The 22892-nt window shown below is 36.5% G+C and overlaps 1 protein-coding gene across 2 annotated transcripts in view; it reads right to left on the bottom strand.

Annotated features, from left to right (window-relative positions):
• LUZP2 (leucine zipper protein 2) overlaps positions 1-22892 on the bottom strand; it is a 451490-nt gene that overhangs the window by 135274 nt on the left and 293324 nt on the right. For both annotated transcript variants that reach the window (XM_036859118.1, XM_036859119.1), the window contains exon 6: positions 13219-13281. In XM_036859118.1, the coding sequence (XP_036715013.1) occupies positions 13219-13281 (63 nt within the window). The remainder of the gene's footprint in view (positions 1-13218; positions 13282-22892) is intronic.

Here is a 22892-nt window from a genome sequence, read left to right as displayed (position 1 = left end):
TTCATTGCAGCACTATTTACAATAGCCAGGTCATGGAAGCAACCTAAATGCCCATCAACAGACGAATGGATAAAGAAGATGTGGTACATATATACAATGGAATATTACTCAGCCATAAAAAGGAACGAAATTGAGTCATTTGTGGAGAAGTGGATGGATCTAGAGACTGTCATACAGAGTGAAGTAAGTCAGAAAGAGAAAAACAAATATCGTATATTAATGCATGTATGTGGAACCTAGAAAAATGGTACAGATGAGCCAGTTTGCAGGGCAGAAGTTGAGACACAGATGTAGAGAATGGACATATGGACACCAAGGGGGGAAAACTGAGGTGGGGTGGGGATGGTGGTGTGCTGAATTGGGCGATTGGGATTGACATGTATACACTGATGTGTATAAAATTGATGCCTAATAAGAACCTGCAGTATAAACAAACAAACAAACAAAACAACTAATACTAAACTTTCATTGGGTTATTTGTATTGAAATATGTTAATATAAATGTTTCAGACATTACATGAAATTTCTAAAAATCTTATATTTGTATTTGTATGGAAATATGTATGGAAATATGTTAATATAAATGTTTCAGACATTACATGAAATTTCTAAAAATCTTATATGTTCTGGTATAATGTTATAAGTAATAATCCTAGTTATTACTTTAAAATGTATATCTCAGAAATAACTAATTTTCTTGTCAACTGCATTATTATGAACTTTCATCAAATCTTTAACAGTGGTCATTTTTAAGTCTTTTGTCATTTACAGACAGTTCTCGGTGTACTCTGATGCTTTTGCAAATATGTTCCTATAAAAGGCTTTCATCTTCAAGAAATTCATGGAAAAGACTCTGACAAGTACAGGTTTCTGGTAACTGACTGTACTGCTGAACTGAATGAATAAGCATTTTCAGAACTCTAATGAAAAACCGATGAACTCATAAAAGTGCTAACAAAAGATCAAGATGAAAAAAAAAATCAATTACATGGGACTGAGTGAACTGATGAGGATGAGTATAATTTTTGTGACTTTCTGTCTGAATTAAAAAAAAAAAAAACCCACAAGGACTCAGAGGCAAAGAATATACAAATCAATTTTCACTGCAAAGTAAAGGAGCTGTTACAGTGGAGGATTACTGGACTGAATGTCAATATTATGACATAGTATGAGTGTGTTTCATGTTTGGTAATTGCAATCATTGTTGCTTTTGTTGTGGTCATCCATGTACAATGCTTGGTGTCAGTCTCTTTATCTCTTGTAAAAATAAAATACAGTGTGTGTGTGTGAAAAAAAATAAATAAATAAAGTATATATGATGAATTCTATGTAAATTACATCTCAATAAAATTCTATGTAAATTATATCTCAATAAAATTTAATTTTAAAAGTTGCTGGCCATAACAGTTACATGTAAAAAATGAAACTGAACATTCTCTAGCACCATATACAAAAGTAAACTCAAGATAGATTAAAGACATAAATGTAAGACTGGATACTATAAAACTCCTAGAGCAAAACATAGGCAGGACATAAATCATTGCAATAATTTTTTGGATCCATTTCCTAAAGCAAAGGAAACAAAAGCAAAACTAAACAAATAGGACCGAATTAAACTTAAAAGCTTTTGCACAGCAAAGGAAACCATCCACAAAACGATAAGACAACCTATTGAATGGGAGAAGATATTTGTGAATGATATGACTGATAAGGGGTTAATATCCAACATATACAAATAGCTCATACAACTCAACATGAAACAACAACAACAACAACCTTGTTAAAAAATGGGCAGAAGACTAATGAGAACCTACTGTATAGCACAGGGAACTCTACTCAATGCTCTGTGGTGACCTAATGGGAAGGAAATCTAAAAAAGCAGGGATATGTGTATAACTGATTCACTTTGCTGTAGAGCAGAAAATAACACAACATTGTAAAGCAACTATACTCCAATAAAAATTTTTTTAAAAAAGGGCAGAAGAACTGAATAGACCCTTTTCCAAAGAGGAAATGCAGATGGCCAACAGGCACATGAAAAGATGCTCAACACTGCTAATCATCAAGGACATGCAAATCAAAACCAGAAAGAGATATCACCTCACACCTGTCCGAATGGCCATCATCAAAAAGTCTACAAATAACAAATGTTGGCAAGGATGTGGAGAAAAGAGAACCCTAGTACACTGTTGCTGGTATTTTAAGTTGGTGCAGCTACTATGGAAAACAATGTGGTGCTTACTCAAACAACTAAAAACAGAACTACCATATGACCCAGCAATCCCACTGTTGGGTATATATTTGAAGAAAATAAAAACACTAATTCAAAAAGATACATGCACTCCAATGTTCATAGCAGCATTACTTCAATAGCCAAGATATGGAAGCAACTTAAGTGTCTATCAACAGATGAACAGATAAAAAGAATGTGGTATAAATATATACAATGAAACATTATTTGGCCATAAAAAGAATTAAATTTTGCCATTTGCAATATGCTGGATGGACCTAGAGGGTATTATGCTTAGTGAAATAAGTCAGACAGAGAAAGACAAATACTCTATGTTATCACTTATATGTGGAATCTAAAAAACAAAACAAATAAATCTAAATAAAAAAACAGAAACAGACTCATAGATACAGAGAACAAACTAGCAGTTACCAATGGGGAGGGGGAGGTAGGGAGGGGCAAGACAGGTGTATGGGATTAAGAGTTACCGACTACCATGCATAAAATAAATAAGCAACAAGGATATATTGCACAGAACAGGCAAATATAACCATTATTTTGTAATAATTTTAAATGGAGTATAATCTATAAAAATATTGAATCCCTACATTGCACACCTGAAACTAATGTAATATTGGAAATCAACTATACCTCAATAAAAAACAAAAGAGGAGAGTAGGATAAATCAAGTACACCTTCAGTTTAGATGTAGGATTTAATGCAGTCTTAATTTCTTGGCTATTTTTTGAACTTTTAGCTTTAAAAAATTCTATCCTGTAATGAAATGGTTGCCAGACTTTAATGTGCACGAGAATCACCTGGAGGGCTTCTTAAAACACAGAATAAGTCATTGAAACTATTCTATACGATACTGTAAGGGTGGTTATATGTTATATGTTTGTCAAACTCTATAGAATGTAAACAACTAAGAATGAAACCTAAACTCAACTAGGGACTGTGGGTGATAAAGATGTGTCAATGCAGCTTCATCGATTATAGCAGATTTACCGCTCTGGTGGAGGATGCTGCTAATGGGGGACTGTGTGGGGGCAGGGAGTACCTGGGAGCTCTCCGAACTTTCTGCTCAATTTTGCTGTGAACCTAAAGCTTCTCTAAAAAAATAAAATCTATTTAAAAAAGAAAAAATAGAGGAGGAGCTTCAAGATGGCAGTAGAGTAAGACGTGGAGATCACCTTCCTCCCAACAAATACATCAAAAATACATCTGCATGTGGAACAACTCCTACAGAACACCTACTGAATGCTGGCAGAAGACCTCAGACCTCCCAAAAGGCAAGAAAACTCCCCACGTACTTGGGTAGGGCAAAAGAAAAAAGAAAAAACAGAGACAAAAGAATAGGGACGGGACCTGCACCTCTGGGAGGGAGCTGTGAAGGAGGAAAGGTTTCCACACACTAGGAAGCCCCTTCACGGGCAGAGACTGCAGGTGGCAGAGGGGGGAGCTTCGGAGCCACGGAGGAGAGCGCAGCAACAGGGGTGCGGAGGGAAAAGCGGAGAGATTCCTGCAAGAGGCTCGGCGCCGAGCAGCACTCACCAGACCGAGAGGCTTGTCTGCTCACCCGCCGGGGCGGGCGGGGCTGGGAGCTGAGGCTCGGGCTTCAGAGGTTGGATCCCAGGGAGAGGACTGGGGTTGGCGGCGTGAACACAGCCTGAAGGGGTTAGCGCACCACAGCTAGCTGGGAGGTAGTCTGGGAAAAAGTCTGCAGCTGCCGAAGAGGCAAAAGACTTTTCCTTGCCTCTTTGTTTCCTGGTGCGTGAGGATAGGGGATTCAGAGTGCCACTTAAAGGAGCTCCAGAGATGGGCGCGAGCCGTGGCTATCAGCGCGGACCCCAGAGACAGGCATGAAGCGCTGAGGCTGCTGCTGCCGCCACCAAGAAGCCTGTGTGCGAGCACAGGTCACTCTCCACATCTCCCCTCCTGGGAGCCTGTGCAGCCCGCCACTGCCAGGGCCCCGTGATCCAGGGACAACTTCCCCGGGAGAACACACGGCACGCCTCAGGCTGCTGCAACGTCATGCTGGCCTCTGCCGCCGCAGGCTCACCCCGCCTCCTCCGTACCCCTCCCTCCCCCGGCCTGAGTGAGCCAGAGCCCCCGAAGCAGCTGCTCCTTTAACCCCGTTCTGTCTGAGCGAAGAACAGACGCCCTCAGGCGACCTACACGCAGAGGCGGGGCCAAATCCAAAGCTGAACCCCGGGAGCTGTCGATCAAAGAAGATAAACGGAAATTTCCCCCAGCAGCCTCAGGAGCAGCGGATTAAATCTCCACAATCAGCTTGATGTACCTGCATCTGTGGAATACCTGAATAGACAACAAATCATCCCAAATTGAGGAGGTGGACTTTGGGAGCAACGATATATATTTTTCCCTTTTTCTTTTTTTGGGAGTGTGTATGTGTATGCTTCTGTGTGTGATTTTGTTTACCATTTGTTCTAGGGTTCTGTCTGTCCGTTTTTTTTTAGTATAGTTTTTAGCACTTGTTATCATTGGTGGATTTGTTTTTTGGTTTGGTTGCTCTCTTTTTTCTTTCTTTCTTTCTTTAATTTTATTACTTAAAAATTTTTTTAATAATTATTTTTTATTTTAATAACTATTTTATTTTACTTTATTTTATTTTATTTTATCATCTTCTTTCTTTCTTTCTTTCTTTTTCTCTCTTTTATTCTGAGCCGTGTGGATGAAAGACTCTTGGTGCTCCAGCCAGGCATCACGGCTGTGCCTCTAAGGTGGGAGAGCTAAGTTCAGGACACTGGTCCCCAAGAAACCTCCCAGCTCCACGTAATATCAAACGGCAAAAATCTCTCAGAGATCTCCATCTCAATGCCAAGACCCAGCTCCACTCAACGACAAGAAAGCTACAGTGCTGGACACCCTATGCCAAACAACTAGCAAGACAGGAACACAACCCCATCCATTAGCAGAGAGGCTGCCTAAAATCATAATAAGGCCACAGGCACCCTAAAACACAGCACCAAACGTGGACCTGCCCACAAGAAAGACAAGATCCAGCCTCATCCACCAGAACACAGGCACTAGTCCCATCCACCAGGAAGCCTACACAACCCACTGAACCAACCTTAGCCACTGGGGACAGACACCAAAAACAACGGGAATTACGAACCAGCAGTCTGCGAAAAGGAGACCCCAAACACAGTAAGTTCAGCAAAATGAAAAGACAGAAAAACACATGGCAGATGAAGGAGCAAGGTAAAAACACACCAGACCTAACAGATGAAGAGGAAATAGGCAGTCTACCTGAAAAAGAATTAGAATAATGATAGTAAAGATGATCCAAAATCTTGGAAACAGAATGGAGAAAATACAAGAAATGTTTAACAAGGACCTAGAAGAACTAAAGAGCAAACAAACAGTGATGAACAACACGATAAATGAAATTAAAAATTCTCTAGGGCTTCCCTGGTGGCACAGTGGTTGAGAGTCTGCCTGCCAATGCAGGGGACATGGGTTCAAGCCCTGGTCTGGGACGATCCCACATGCCGCGGAGCAACTAGGCCCGTGAGCCACATTGCTGAGCCTGCGTGTCTGGAGCCTGTGCTCCACAACAAGAGAGGCTGCGATAGTGAGAGGCCTGTGCACCGCGATGAAGAGTGGCCCCCGCTCACCGCAGCTGGAGAAAGCCCTCGCACAGAAACAAAGACTCAACACAGACAAAAATAAATAATAAATAAATTAATTAATTAAAAAAAATTCTCTAGAAGGGATCAATAGCAGAATAACTGAGGCAGAAGAATGGATAAGTGACCTGGAAGATAAAGTAGTGGAAAAAACTACCACAGAGCACAATAAAGAAAAAAGAATGAAAAGAATTGAGGACAGTCTCAGAGACACCTGGGACAACATTATACGCACGAACATTCCAATTATAGGGGTCCCAGAAGAAGAGAAAGAGAAAGGGACTGAGAAAATACTTGAAGAGATTATAGTTGAAAACTTCCCTAATATGGGAAAGGAAATATTTAATCAATCCAGGAAGCACAGAGAGTCTTATACAGGATAAATCCAAGGAGAAACACGCCAAGACACATATTAATCAAACTCAAAAATTAAATACAAAGAAAAAATATTAAAAACAGCAAGGGAAAAACAACAAATAACACACAAGGGAATCCCCATAAGGTTAACAGCTGATCTTTCAGCAGAAACTCTGCAAGCCAGAAGGGACTGGCAGGACATATTTAAAGTGATGAAGGAGAAAAACCTACAACCAGGATTACTCTACCCAGCAAAGATCTCATTCAGATTGACGGAGAAATTAAAAACTTTACAGACAAGCAAAAGCTAAGAGAATTCAGCACCACCAAACCAGCTTTACAACAAACGCTAAAGGAACTTCTCTAGGCAGGAAACACAAGAGAAGGAAAAGACCTACAATAACAAACACAGAACAATTAAGAAAATGGTAATAGGAACATACATATCGATAATTACCTTAAATGTAAGGGGATTAAATGCTCCAACCAAAAGACATAGACTGACTGAATGGACACAAAAACAAGATCCGTATATATGCTGTCTACAAGAGACCCATTTCAGACCTAGGGACACATACAGACTGAAAGTGAGGGGATGGAAAAAGATATTCCATGCAAATGGAAATCAAAAGAAAGCTGGAATACCAATTCTCGTATCAGACAAAATAGACTTTAAAACAAAGACTATTACAAGAGACAAAGAAGGACACTACATAATGATCAAGGGATCAATCCAAGAAGAAGATATAACAATTGTAAATATTTATGCACCCAACATAGGAGCACCTCAATACATAAGGCAAATACTAACAGCCATAAAAGGGGAAAGCAACAGTAACACAATCACAGTAGGGGACTTTAACACCCCACTTTCACCAATGGACAGATCATCCAAAATGAAAATAAATAAGGAAACACAGCTTTAAATGATACATTAAACAAGATGGACTTAATTGATATTTACAGGACATTCCGTCCAAAAACAACAGAATACACATTCTTCTCAAGTGCTCATGGAACATTCTCCAGGACAGATCATATCTTGGGTGACAAATCAAGCCTTGGTAAATTTATGAAAACTGAAATCATATCAAGCGTCTTTTCCAACCACAATGCTATGAGACTAGATATCAGTTACATGAAAAAAATCTGTAAAAAATACAAACACATGGAGGCTAAACAATACACTACTTAATAACCAAGATATCACTGAAGAAATCAAAGAGGAAATCAAAATTTCCCTAGAAACAAATAACAATGAAAACATGATGACCCAAAACCTATGGGATGCAGCAAAAGCAGTTCTAAGAGGTAAGTTTATAGCAATACAATTCCACCTTAAGAAACAAGAAACATCTCAAATAAACAACATAACCTTACACCTAAAGCAATTAGAGAAAGAAGAACAAGAAAACCCCAAAGTTAGCAGAAGGAAAGAAATCATAAAGACCATATCAGAAACAAATGAAAAAGAAATGAAGGAAACGATAGCAAAGATCAGTAAAACTAAAAGCTGGCTCTTAGAGAAGATAAACAAAATTGATAAACCATTAGCCAGACTCATCAAGAAAAAAAGGGAGAAAACCCAAATCAATAGAATTAGAAATGAAAAAGGAGAAGTAACAACTGACACTGCAGAAATACAAAGGATCATGAGAGATTACTACAAGCAACTCTATGCCAATAAAATGGACAACCTGGAAGAAATGGACAAATTCTTAGAAATGCACAACCTTCCAAGACTGAACGAGGAAGAAATACAAAATATGAACAGACCAATCACAGGAACTGAAATTGAAACTGTGATTAAAAATCTTCCAAACAACAAAAGCCCAGGACCAGATGACATCACAGGCAAATTCTATCAAACATTTAGAGAAGAGTTAACACCCATCCTTCTCAAACTCTTCCAAAATATAGCAGAGGGAGGAACACTCCCAAACTCATTCTACGAGGCCACCATCACCCTGATACCAAAACCAGACAAAGATGTCACAAAGAAAGAAAACTACAGGCCAATATCAATGATGAACATAGATGCAAAAATCCTCAACAAAATACTAGCAAACAGAATCCAACAGCACATTAAAAGGATCATACACCATGATCAAGTGGGGTTTATCCCAGGAATGCAAGGATTCTTCAGTATACGCAAATCAATCAATGTGATACACCATATTAACAAATTGAAGGAGAAAAACCATATGATCATCTCAATAGATGCAGAGGAAGCTTTCAAGAAAATTCAACACCCATTTATGATAAAAACCTTCCAGAAAGTAGGCATAGAGGAAACTTTCCTCAACATAATAAAGGCCATATATGACAAACCCACAGCTAACATCGTCCTCAATGGTGAAAAACTGAAACCATTTCCACTAAGATCTGGAACAAGACAAGGTTGCTCACTCTCACCACTAGTATTCAACATAGTTTTGGAAGTTTTAGCCACAGCAATCTGAAGAGGAAAAGAAATAAAAGGAATCCAAATAGGAAAAGAAGAAGTAAAGCTGTCACTGTTTGCAGATGACATGATACTATACATAGAGAATCCTAAAGATGCTACCGGAAAACTACTAGAGCTAATCAATGAATTTGGTAAAGTAGCAGGATACAAAATTAATGCACAGAAATCTCTTGCATTCCTATATACTAATGATGAAAAATCTGAAAGTGAAATTAAGAAAACACTCCCATTTACCATTGCAACAAAAAGAATAAAATATCTAGGAATAAACCTACCTAAGGAGACAAAAGACCTGTATGCAGAAAATTATAAGACACTGATGAAAGAAATTAAAGATGATACCAATAGATGTAGAGATATACCATGTTCTTGGATTGGAAGAATCAACATTGTGAAAATGACTATACTACACATAGCAATCTACTGATTGAATGCAATCTCTATCAAACTACCACTGGCATTTTTCACAGAACTAGAACAAAAAATTTCACAATTTGTATGCGAATACAAAAGACCCCGAATAGCCAAACCAATCCTGAGAAAGAAAAACGGAGCTGGAGGAATCAGGCTCCCTGACTACAGACTATACTACAAAGCTACAGTAATCAAAGACAGTATGGTACTGGCACAAAAACAGAAATATAGATCAATGGAACAGGATAGAAAGCCCAGAGATAAACCCATGCACATATGGTCACCTCATCTTTGATAAAGGAGGCAAGAATATACAGTGGAGAAAAGACTGCCTCTTCAATTAGTGGTGCTGGGAAAACTGGACAGCTACAAGTAAAAGAATGAAATTAGAACACTCCCCAACACCATACACAAAAATAAACTCAAAATGGATTAAAGACCTAAATGTAAGGCCAGACACTATCAAACTCTTAGAGGAAAACATAGGCCGAACACTCTATGACATAAATCACAGCAAGATCCTTTTTGACCCACCTCCTAGAGAAATGGAAATAAAAACAAAAATAAACAAATGGGACCTAATGAAACTTAAAAGTTTTTGCACAGCAAAGGAAACCATAAACAAAATGAAAGTACAACCCTCAGAATGGGAGAAAATATTTGCAAATGAAACATCTGACAAAGGATTAATCTCCAAAATTTACAAGCAGCTCATGCAGCTCAATATCAAAAAAACAAACAACCCAATCCAAAAACGGGCAGAAGACCTAAATAGACATGTCTCCAAAGAAGATATACAGATTGCCAACAAACACATGAAAGAATGCTCAACATCATTAATCATTAGAGAAATGCAAATCAAAACTACAATGAGATATCATCTCACACCAGTCAGAACGGCCATCATCAAAAAATCTACAAACAATAAATGCCAGAGAGGGTGTGGAGAAAAGGGAACCCTCTTGCACTGTTGGTGGGAATGTAAATTGATACAGCCACTATGGAGAACAGTATGGAGCTTCCTTAAAAACTAAAAATAGAACTACCATACGACCCAGCAATCCCACTACTGGATATATACCCTGAGAAAACCATAATTCAAAAAGAGTCATGTACCAAAATATTCATTGCAGCTCTATTTACAATAGCCAGGACATGGAAGCAACCTAAGTGTCCATCAACAGATGAATGGATAAAGAAGATTTGGCACATATATACAATGGAATATTACTCAGCCATAAAAAGAAACGAAATTGAGTTATTTGTAGTGAGGTGGATGGACCTAGAGTCTGTCATACAGAGTGAAGTAAGTCAGAAAGAGAAAAACAAATACCATATGCTAACACGTATATATGGAATCTAAAAAAAAAAAAAGGTCATGAAGAACCTAGGGGTAAGATGGGAATAAAGACACAGACCTGCTAGAGAATGGACTTGAGGTAACGGGGAGGGGGAAGGGTAAGCTGGGACAAAGTGAGATAGTGGCATGGACATACATACACTACCAAATGTAAAATAGATAGCTAGTGGGAAGCAACTGCATAGCATAGGGAAATCAGGTTGGTGCTTTGTGACCACCTAGAGGGGTTAGATAGGGAGGGTGGGAGGGAGGGAGATGCAAGAGGGAAGAGGTATGGGGACATATGTATATGTATAACTGATACACTTTGTTATAAAGCAGAAACTAACACACCATTGTAAAGCAATTATACTACAATAAAGATGTTAAAAAATAAATAAAGAAATAAAAGTAGCTGGCCATAGTACCTAATAAACTACAGGATCCTCATGGGATTATTATATCCTAGTAAACTGTACTGGTACAAAACTCCTCTTTGATAAATAAAGCCCTCTCATATGTTTAAAATATTGTACTTGTCCAAGCCTAGATGGAATGTTTATGAGTCTTCCCAGTGAATAAACTGCAACTGTGATTCAGTTTCTTACTAAATTCAAAATGTTTCCAACCATGCAAGGTAGTGGATTTTGCAAAGTGGGGGACTGTGTTATGATGGTGTTATAATTACTAAATCATCATCTAATGCTGGAATTATCATCAATTAGAGTAGATTCTTGAAAGTGTTGTAAATGATACACCCCTGAGAGGTTCAAACATTAGAAATACTGTTTTTCACAGATATTCCTGTCAGGAGTCAACTGCATTGGCCTATTAAATCAAGAAGTTGAAATAAATAAATAAGGAGATAGAGCAAATGAATAAATTATAATGAACATATTTCAATTTATTTTAACCTTATACATTACTGATCTATGAAACCTCTAGGAATTCATAAATAAGAATGCAGAAATAATATGTCCTCCGAGGAATTGAGATGAGAAAGAAATATGAATCTTTCTTGAATTAAGGGGCTAAAAAATATAGGTAGACCCAGGTTGTGGCTGTTGTTTGTTTTTTCATTCTTCTGTTTGTTTGTAAACACCACAGACACCTTCTCCTAGGAGCCACCTCTTTTCCTGTACGTGGGTGCTGTGGGGACCTGGGAACATGTCAACCATCTCAGAATACAGCTTCAATCCAGATGGTCCTTATTCAAAACTCATATCCACTTGCTTACACTCTTACAAGTAACATTCAGAAACTGCATGCTACATATGCAATACTTCTAGAAACCTAGCAAATATCAAAAATATAAAGAGTTTATTTATATCCAAATAGAAAAATACAGTGAAAAAAAACTGCACAGGCTCATATCTATATGCCACTCAGTTTGATTATTCATTTATGGGGCATCAACATTTAGTTTCCATGTATTAAAAAGTTCTATTCATTTCATGTATAATATTATTGTAAAGACATTATAAATGGATTATTATATTGCATGTTGACTCTAACTCCAGCACTCGTAATAATGACTTGTATATGTCCACCAAGCAAGTATCATCACCTTCTTTAACAGAAACAAACAAACAAACAAAGTCTGGATGAGCACATGGCCACCAACCTAAATGGCCTTTTCCTGCCTCCCTACAACTTAGCTAGGCATGTGACCTAGTTCTGGCAAATAGGATACAACGACATAGGTGCCATTACTTCCTAGATAAACTCCTAAAGAGCAATGCCTGTGAGTCACCGGGTAATCTTCCCTGTTCCTCCTGCTAGAAGGTGATAATAACAGGAAAAGGCTTTTTGAATGAGAGGCGACTCCATATTTAGGAGATGGTGGAAGTAGTTCACCAGCACTGTACCTTGCTTCTAGTCTGCTATGGGAAAAGGGGTAAACTTGTGTAAGACACTGTTCTTGTTCTACCTAAAGCTCTTTCCTTTCCCCTTCCTTCACAGGCATCAGGTCTTCATTGAGGTATGAAGGCTAACATGCCTGTTGCTTATCATTCACAGGTTTTTCCACTAAAAAAAAATTTGCAGGACTAATCTTTTCTTTGTGTATGCTTCTTTGAGGCTCCAGCTAATACATTGACTGCTGTCTCCTCTCCTTGAGGTATAAAGAATCACTTACTATGGCACTATTTCTACTACGTCTTTACTATTACTAAGAATTGCTGACTATGAGCTATATTTCTACAACATTAAATAAAGTACAGATTGATTTGGAAGATCAAGAGGACAAAAAATTGATTTTAATTAAACCTGGACTAAACAGAATGACTTTTTTTCCCCCTAAGAAATGTTTGAGATGATATTCTTGTCCAGCAAATAGAACCAATGACTCTATTTGTTTCTTAAGTTTTATGGTCAGTCCTAGATCCTCATTTTGACACTCAATTGTCACTGCAAAACTGTGTAGATATCACATAGAAGGTACCAAAAGTGAAAATTTCATGGACTTCCAGGTGTTTGCTAGTGAGGAAATCCTGATAATCCAGTTAAGGAAGGAATCCAGAATATCATTTAGAAAAGTAACACTTAACTGGCTTAAAATTTTTCTTTTTCGTTTTGGAGATGAACTGTTAAAACATCCCAAAATACCTAGAAGTTTAAAATGTGTTTTTATTTTCTTATTCCAATGTTTGCATTTATGTTTTAGGGGAAAAAAGTCACCAGATGTCTGGGTTTAAAAAAAAAATTTGTCACTAATATTGTTTCTATTCAGTTGAAACTATAAGAAGGGAAAACTTACCTCTTCTGCATGTATTCCACACAGCTTGTTTCCTGACAAGAGTTTGTGTTTCAAGCTTTTATTCTGAAGAAAGAAACATAGTTTTATTGCTAAGAAGTTATAAAATATTAAAAATTTCCTTAAATATGTCAGCAGCATTTCTCTATGTTTTGTTCACAGATTAGTCCTTCATGATATGAGATGTAGTGGATTTGCAATAAATTGAGTAGAATCTGTAGTGTAAAAGAATGTTTCTTTTATTTAATAAAAAATCTGACGTATTAGCATTAACACATTTATTAGAAAATATGGAACTTTCTTTGGTCTTACATTTAACTCTGTTTTATTATATTTATGTATGTTGTCTTATAAAATAATTTTAGTTTCAAATTTGTAATTGATACAAGTTTCTTAAAGCACCCCTCTAAACAGCAAACATTTATTTCTACCATCATCTGGATGCTGGTCACCTTGGAATCTATAGTCTAATAGTCACAGACACTCTAGGGTCTGAATTTCCTTTAAACATTATGGTTTTAGAGTCCACTTATATTCCTGACACCTGTGCATTGCACTCAAAGTGCTTCTTGATGCTCAGAAACCATTTCTTCTTCCAGGCCTGAAAAGTGTACTCTATCTGCTGGACTTGACGTAGAAACATTCTTTCATAGAAAGAATGTTACTTTAGAAATGGAAGCAAAGTTTTAGCCATCTGAATCTAAACCCTTACAGTGAGTCAATTATATCTCCCTCATTACACTCAGGCTTTTCTTTGTCCCATAACTGAGCACCTACTCTTCTTTTAGACAGGCAGGCTAAAGGAGAGCAGAAAACTTTGTAAAACCCACAGGATTTAGACTTTGTACTGTCTCTACAGGAGCAAACAATGTAATGGAAAGTACATCTCATATATAATGGCTCTAAAGAGAGTCAATTTGATGAGCATCGTAAGCAAATTGAACTAAATTTATGCAGCGTGAATGAATAACTGAATGAATGAATACATCAAATTTAAGACTTTTTCATCAGTACCTTTTTTTTTTTTTTTAGGTTCCATATACGTGCGTTAGTATTCTGTATTTATCTCTTTCTGACTTACTGCATTGTTACTGATGAACCTAGTGGCAGGACAGGAGTAAAGACATAGACATAGAGAATGGACTTGAGGACACAGAGGGGAGGGGGAAGCTGGGGCAAAGTGAGAATAGCATCGACATATATACACTACCAAATGTAAAATAGTTAGCTAACGGGAAGCAGCAGCATAGCACAGGGAGATCAGCTCGGTGCTTTGCAACGACTTAGAGGGGTGGGATAGGGAGGGTGGGAGGGAGGCTCAAGAGGGAGGGGTTATGGGGATGTATGTATGCATATGGCTGATTCTCTTTGTTGTGTGACAGAGGCTAGCATAGTATTGTGAAGCAGTTATACTTCAATAAAGATACATTAAAAATAAATAAATAAATAAAATGTACAAAAAAAAAAAGACTTCTTCACACACAATTCTCACCTGATTATGAACATCATTTCCTATTTTATTTTCCTGTCATGCAGACAGTGGGTACAGCTGCCTCAGTTTGAAAGAATCCTTTGTCTAACTTTTCCTCTTTAGCTAAGAGTTGAAATTGTAAAAAACTTACTTAGAATTTTAATACCTTGAAACGTTTTACACAAATGAGGAGTTATCTTGATTCACTTAGTAATGGTTTTTCTGCAAATATTTGTACTCATTATACAACAAAACACAAGATTAAGGTTTTTAAAGAGTATTTAATGTACAGTATTCCAGTATTTAAAAGCTCATAAACTATAATAAAGAGATACATACTGATGTTCTAACTCTGCAGTGTTGCTCAGTTTGTAGGTTAAAAAAAATATCCTAGTTTTCCTTCTGTACATGTCTATTTATGATATTTTCAACATGTGTAATCTTAATTTTTTTTCTATTAAAATTGTCTATTTTTCTTTTTTGATTTCTCTTATTGTTTTTGTACATAAGGGATATATCTTTACTATCCCTAGAGATCTGTTATTCACTTTGATTTTCAGCATTTTTATGGCTATAGTTTTTTAGTGGAAAGACTGGTGAAATTCAAATAAGGTCTATAGTTTGTTTACTAGTATTGTATTAATGTTAATTTTTTGGCTCAATAATTGTAGTATCACTGTATGCTGTTACATTAGAGGTTTGGGGTAAAGGTACATGAGAACATTCTGTATTAATTTGCTACTCCAATGTTTGTAATGTCTTTTTGGATCTGACAGTTAAAGCACAAGCAAAAAAATAGCAAGTGGGACTGCATCAAACTAAATAACTTCTGCATAGCCAAAGAAACCATCAACAAGTAAAAAGAAAACATACGAAATGGTAAAAAAAAAAAAAAAAAAGTTGCAAACCATATATCTGATGATAAGGGGTTAATATCTAAAACATGTAAAGAACTCATACAACTCAATAGCAAAAAAAAAAAAAAATCCTAATTAAAAAATGGACAAAGGACCTGAATAGACATTTCTCCAAAGAAGATATAGAAAAGGTCAACAGGTACATGAAAAAATCCTCAACATCACTAGTCATTAGGGAAAAGCAGATTGAAACAATAAAATATCACTTCATGCCTGTTAGAATGGCCATCACCAAAAAGACAAGAGATAAATGCTGGCATGAATGCAGAGAAAAGGGAATCTTTGTGCACTGCTGGTGGGATTGTAAATTGCTACAGTCACTATGAAAACAGTATGGAGGATCCTCAAAAAATTAAAAATAGAACTACAATAGATCCAGCAATTCCACTTCTTGGAATATAACCAAAGAAAAAGAAAACATTAACTTGAAAAGATATCTGTACACCCCCCCGCCCCGCCCCGTGTTCATAGCAGCGATATTTACAGTAGCCAAGACATGGAAACAACCTAAGTGTCCACTGATGGATGAATGAACAGAGACATTGTGATATATATGTATGTAAAACAGCCATTAAAACGAGGAAATACTACCATTAGTGACAACATGGATGAAATTTGAAGGAAGATAAGTCAGATAGAGAAACTAAATAAAAAGAACCAAACTCACAGACTTATAATTACCAAGGTGAAGGGTACAAGGAGGGGTAATTGGAGGAAGGTGGTCAAGAGGTACAAATTTCCAGTTATAAGATAAATATGTCCTAGGGACGTAATGTCCAACATGATAACTATAGCTAACACTGATGTATGACATATAGAAAAATTGTTAAGAGAGAAAATCCTAAGAGCTCTGATCACAAGGAAAATACTTTTCCTTTTTCTTTCTTTGCTTTTTACTGTATCTATCTATATGAGAAGATGGATGGGCTAAACCTACCATGGTCATCATTTCACAATATATGTAAATCAAACCATCATGATGTACTCCTTAAATTATACAGCGATGTATGTCAATTATTTCTCAATAAAACTGGGAACAGTTATCTCAAAATAGAAAGTTAAAATAGCTAAAAAATAAAATTAAGATAAATAAATAAAATTGAGATAAGATTAGTGAAGTACATCTAGTAGGAGGCCTTATGTGTTAAAACAAACCATCCATACATGAGTAAATTTATTAGAAATGATAATAAAGTTAATAACATATCTCAGAATTAGTGTATGTAATCTATACTACTTAAAAATTGCATCTTCATTTAAAGTTTTTTATTCCCTTTTTTCTTTTTCCTTCTTTCTTCCTTCCTTTCTTTATTTTTCTTTTTTTCTTTTCCTTTTGTTCATTCTGTTCAATGCTGAAGTGATAGATAAAGCAGTGAATATTTCTCTTCAAATATGTGTGATAGACTTGGACAATGCAACTGGATTAGCACAAGGAAGATTGTCCTACATGGATATCCTGTGGCCACAACAAAAATGAGCAGTGATTATGTTGTGTGTCCACAGTCTGCTGTGGCAGTTGATAATTCTGGGCAACTGTGTAAACAATATGTTTCCATTAAGATAAATGTCATTTCCAGAGCTTAAGAATTAGACTATTTCACTATTTTGAAATAAATCCAGAAATGAGGATAATTAATTATAATCACCCATAATGGGGCCAATTGTGGGATACAAGGAAGACTTGTCAAGGCCCGTATTGAGATAGTTCTTAACTGGCATGTTCTTCAGAAACATGGATGGCACAGAACATTGGAGAGGGAATGCTGATTCTCAGACAATTCACTAATTTAACATTTCCACTCAGTGTTAGTGATCATATTCTTCTTTAATCCCAGAAAGAACTGACTTGTTATCATTTAGGCATTAAGGACATAGTCTTTACAGTTTTGTAATCAGACTTGTATCATTTTATCTACCCTCTAAACAATGGATCTCATCCCTATCAAACTTAATGGTGCTTTTACAAGGTCTAAAATAACAACGTACACATGTAATTATGCCCAAAATGCTAGGATCCAATAATGATTACGCCTCGCTTGAGGGGACATAAGAAAAAGTAGATTAAAAGAATTATAAAATGTTTAGATGTCTGTTTTTCTTGCCTGTCATGCTATACTATCCCTTCTTCTAATAACTGTACCTTGCTTTTTCTTGTGAGAAATATTTTTCCATGCTAATTCCACGTGGCTTGTGTGACACTAACTTTACCCACTCTATCAAGGGAAAGGATGAAACTCAAGCTCAGCCAATCAGAGGCTTGATCCAGATTTGGTAAAGTAACATAAAAGTTGCTGGTAAGACTCAAATATAAAACTTTCATTTTCAAGAATTATTGAGGAAAATGTGCTGAGGGTCATCACTATGTCAGAACTCACCTGAGACTGAATATAACATAGAAAAAGAACACACGAGTATGGAGAAATACTAATTCTGCTGATGTTCTTGGCCCTTCTCCCCTGTTTTACACTTGCCTGAAGCTAGTATGTATACTCCTGGGTTTTTCAGCTACATGCTTCTAGCACCAGCTGCTCTTTTCTCTTGACACCATACTTAAATCTTTTTTCCCACCTATCGCACATAATCGTTAATTCTGTCACTGCCCTAAGATTCAGAGTAGCCACTCCCTCCAACAAAAAAAACAAACATCCAAGCTTATATCTAATGCTCATGCTTATCAGGATGTGGGCAGAGAACATATCCACCTATTTTGGCTTCTCTAAATGAAAGGCAGACTCTGCTTACTACCCACTAAAGGAATGTCTCCCAATTGGATTCTGTACAAATTTGGGGTGGCTTAAAAGAAATGTCCCTACAGCCTTCTTAGGAACCTAGCTTCTTGGGAATCTACCTAAAATGCCATTTAATATCTCCCCTTATCTATATGATAAAACTCAAACTCAAATCTGATAGTAACAAAATATTTTTAATAGTTAGATCTGCTAATCTAGTTTTGATTTTTGCCTGGGAACTTAAAACATCACATTTTCAGTATAGCTTACATCGTAGCTCAAACCCAACAGACATTCTGGGTTACAAAACAGAAAGAGATATAAATCTCTATTATCTTGCACTACGTAAACGTAAAAATTCCAAAATTACTATGAGTTTCCATTTTACATTGTTCTTTCAAATGAAATTAGGTATTAATCAGGATTTTTGCTTGCAAATAATAGAAACCAATAATGGCTAAATCAAGCAAAGTATGAATTTATTGTGAAGATTTCATGTAGGATAAAGAGAAAACTTGGGGAATAAGGTTCAGAAAATAGGCAAGAACCAAGTAGGAGGAGGTATCCATAATTATAAGACAGGAATAGAGTTACTGTGACAGTTGAATGAGAAGCTGTAAATCAGTGTACTTAATTACAAGGTGGGTTGATGAGGTCTCAATGAATTTTCATGGTAAAAGTCAAAATCTGGGGACACTTAGGATTGTCAAATATAATAAATTATGTAAATGTGTTCATCACATTATTTTCTGGATTTAAATAAAATATACGACTGCTGCCAGGCAGCTGAAAACATGTGTTAATGTCTCCCAAGTGCAATTAAGTATAAACCAAAAGTAAAAGCACCTGCAGTGGTATTCAAACTAAAACCAGAGATTTCTGCGTCTCACTGCAGGAAGCATCTCCTATTTTAAAACTTCCTAAAACTGTGCATAAACCACTATATATGAATGCTTGAGAGCCACATTTGTTTCAATTTAAATGTGTTTTTAAAATGCCTGAAAAATGGACATGTCCTTTCAAATATGGTTGCAACTGGAAAACTTACAACCCATATAAAGAAAAGCAATAGAGTTTAGGGGTAAGATGTGACTTAAATACTTTGCTTCTAAAATATTGGCAGATGTTATAATATTTTATAAATTCCCTAACAGTCTCTTTCTGAGAACATCTCAGGAAATGGATGGGTTACTGGACTGAGATCTAAACAATGAATGCGCATTTCATCAATTCTTGGGATGCACAATTTTTTTCTCTTTTTAATGTTTCTGAAATCAGGACGTGATCTATAACATTATGCACTTTTCATTTAGTATTTATGGTTCCCTCTACCCCAAGAAGTTGTTAAGTCACAATCCACTTTAACGACTGATGACTCCTTAAAATTTAAAGATTATTTCTGTTTTAAAATAAGGAGTGAAGAGATCAATAAAGGGGAAACACTCAGCTGCATAGGAACTAGGGAAAATAAGAAATTTGTATAAGGTCTTTTTATTTATTCTAAGCCACACAGAAGAAAAAAGTAGAATTTCAAAATGGATAAAGATAAAATTGTCTATAAAATAGTTTCAAATTGATAATGGAGAAAAAGGCCAGAGGGAATCAGCCACCTATATATATTAAAATAAAAATACAGAGCTTTAGACCTTTGGTCAAAAAAACTCCTTAGATGTTCTCTTTTAGATTATAGTAAAATATAATGTAGGCAGCAAGAAAGATACTTCGTTGAAAACCAAATATTTACACTACATTTTTAAAATCATTCCTTTGTTTAAATATAATGTTATGATTTAAAATCTATATGTGGACTCATTGCTACTTTAATTAAGATTTACATTTTTACAGAAAGATTTAGAATTGAGTAGACATGAGTGATAGGATCATCCTATAAACACTTAAAACCACCCTACAGCCATGCAATTATCCAAGTGATGGCAGATACCCCAGATGAGTGTTGGCCTTGCCAACTTGAATTCTCAATTTGTTGCAGGTGTAACAAAATTTTACAAGTGCTCAAAGATTTCGTCATTGAGATTATCTCAGGAACAGGTTGAGATACTGAACTTGGCTCTAATTCATTAGAAAATTTAAGAGTGATTCATGAGAGTTTTATTCTTAGCACAAAACTAGCTCTATCTAATATCTAGTGTAAGTCATTTAACCCCTAGACACTCAGTGTCAACATGTGTGAAATAATGAAGAATATCTCAGATTTCTTGCAGCTTCAGGACTATTGAGAGGGGACATGAGGGACGTGAGATGATGATTTTTTCTGATGTCAGTTAAAATATAGTTATAATACATTCCAATTTACCAAGTATAGTAATTAGATATTCTCTGTGCCAGTCAGCACAGAGAATATCCCATACCTAGAAGATCACTTTTCAAATAGTATGGATATAATATGGCACAGTGGCTGGGCTTTTAGGACAGAACACCTGTATTTAAATCCCACTTTTTCATAAGCTCTGTGATTTTTGATGCACCTCGTAACCTCTGGTGCCTCTGTTTTTCCACTCATAAAATGAGGTAACTATCATGACCAATGGGGTTGTTGTATTAAGTGAGACGATATAAACAAAACATTTATAACATGACTGTCACATGGTAAGTGCTCAATAAATATTAGCTCTTATTATTTCAATAAAATTCAGTTTGTCTTGCAAAAATAGAGAATACTCTTTTTGATGATTATGACAGCATTCCAAGAAGGTTCAGAGTTTTGGCATCTCAATTTTTATATATACTATTATTTTAGAAGATGACAGATAAGATTCTAGCTCTTGAGCCCTCTAATTTCTCGTACAGATAAAAGTTTATTGTGGAAGTCACTGCTCTCAGTAGTATTTCTCTTTATGTCTGATTTGGTCTTCCTTTAAAATAGACAATTCTCTTGGAAATAGAACCTGCTTCTGCTGCCATTGAAACCCCCTTCCCTTATCAGAGAGTTCTCATTCTAATGGGTTAAAAAATTTTGCTAAATATATGAGATGTCATTCATTCCAGAAATAACTTCATGAAAGAAAGCATTAATATTCTTTGTTTTTAACAAATTTATTTATTTATTTATTTTTGGCTGCATTGGATCTTCATTGCTGCACGCGGGCTTTCTCTAGTTGCGGCGAGCGGGGGCTACTCTTTGCTGTGGTGCGCAGGCTTCTCATTGTGGTGGCTTCTCCTGCTGCAGAGCACAGGCTCTAGGCATGGGCTTCAGTAGCTGTGGCATGCAGGCTCAGTACTTGTGGCTCACGGGCTCTAGAGCGCAGGCTCAGTAGTTGTGGCACACTGGCTTAGTTGCTCTGCGGCATGTGGGATCTTCCCGGACCAGGACTTAAACCCGTGTCCCCTGCATTGGCAGGCGGATTCTTAACCACTGCACCACCAGGGAAGCCCAGAATTAATATTCTTGTCAACAGTTATACAAACCTTTCATGTACTAGTAATGGAGCTAAAACAATCCCTCTCTTCAAGGAGTTCACAATCCATGAAGGAGTCTGACAGTGGCACTCAAAGTCTCTGGAGAGGCACCTACTCAGGGAATGATATTGAACTGTCTTTAAAAGTGTAAAGGAGCAGCCAAATAATAAGAAATGGCAAGAGAGAGAGAATAGTATGTGTGCTAGACCACAGGATGCTCAAAAGAGTTGAGAGATAAGATGGGAGAGGTGCCTTGGGGTTAGTCAAACAGGGCCCTGTATGCCATTGAAGCCATGGCACTGAATGTTTAGCATGAAAGTCACATGATCAGATTTACTTTTTAGAAAAATAAAGTAGGAAGAATTTGGGATTTCAAATTCAGTAGCATCTAAAGATTGTCCCCATATAGGTTTACTTAGCAGTTAAGTTTTAGGCAATATTTTGTACAGAGAATTAAAAACTCATACAACTCAGTAACAAAAGAAAAAATCTGATTAAAAATGAGTGAGTTCTGATATGGTTAACTAATCTATGACAAAGGAAGCAAGAACATACAATGGAGAAAAGACAGTCTCTTCAATAAGTGGTGCTGGGAAAACTGGACAGCTACAAGTAAAAGAATGAAATTAGAACACTCCCTAACACCATACACAAAAATAAACTCAAAATGGATTAAAGACCTAAATGTAAGGCCAGACGCTATCAAACTCTTAGAGGAAAACATAGGCAGAACACTCTATGACATAAATCACAGCAAGATCCTTTTTGACCCACCTCCTAGAGAAATGGAAATAAAAACAAAAATAAACAAATGGGACCTAATGAAACTTAAAAGCTTTTGCACAGCAAAGGAAACCATAAACAAGAGGAAAAGACAACCCTCAGAATGGGAGAAAATATTTGCAAATGAAGCAACTGACAAAGGATTAATCTCCAAAATTTACAAGCAGCTCATGCAGCTCAATATCAAAAAAACAAACAACCTAATCCAAAAATGGGCAGAAGACCTAAATAGACATTTCTCCAAAGAAGATATACAGATTGCCAACAAACACATGAAAGAATGCTCAACATCATTAATCATTAGAGAAATGCAAATCAAAACTACAATGAGATATCACCTCACACCGGTCAGAATGGCCA

Source organism: Balaenoptera musculus, chromosome 8 (genome assembly GCF_009873245.2).
Source record: "Balaenoptera musculus isolate JJ_BM4_2016_0621 chromosome 8, mBalMus1.pri.v3, whole genome shotgun sequence".
Classification (NCBI taxonomy): domain Eukaryota; kingdom Metazoa; phylum Chordata; class Mammalia; order Artiodactyla; family Balaenopteridae; genus Balaenoptera; species Balaenoptera musculus.
Note: the sequence above shows the minus strand (reverse complement) of the source record. Positions and strands in the feature narration are given on the sequence as shown.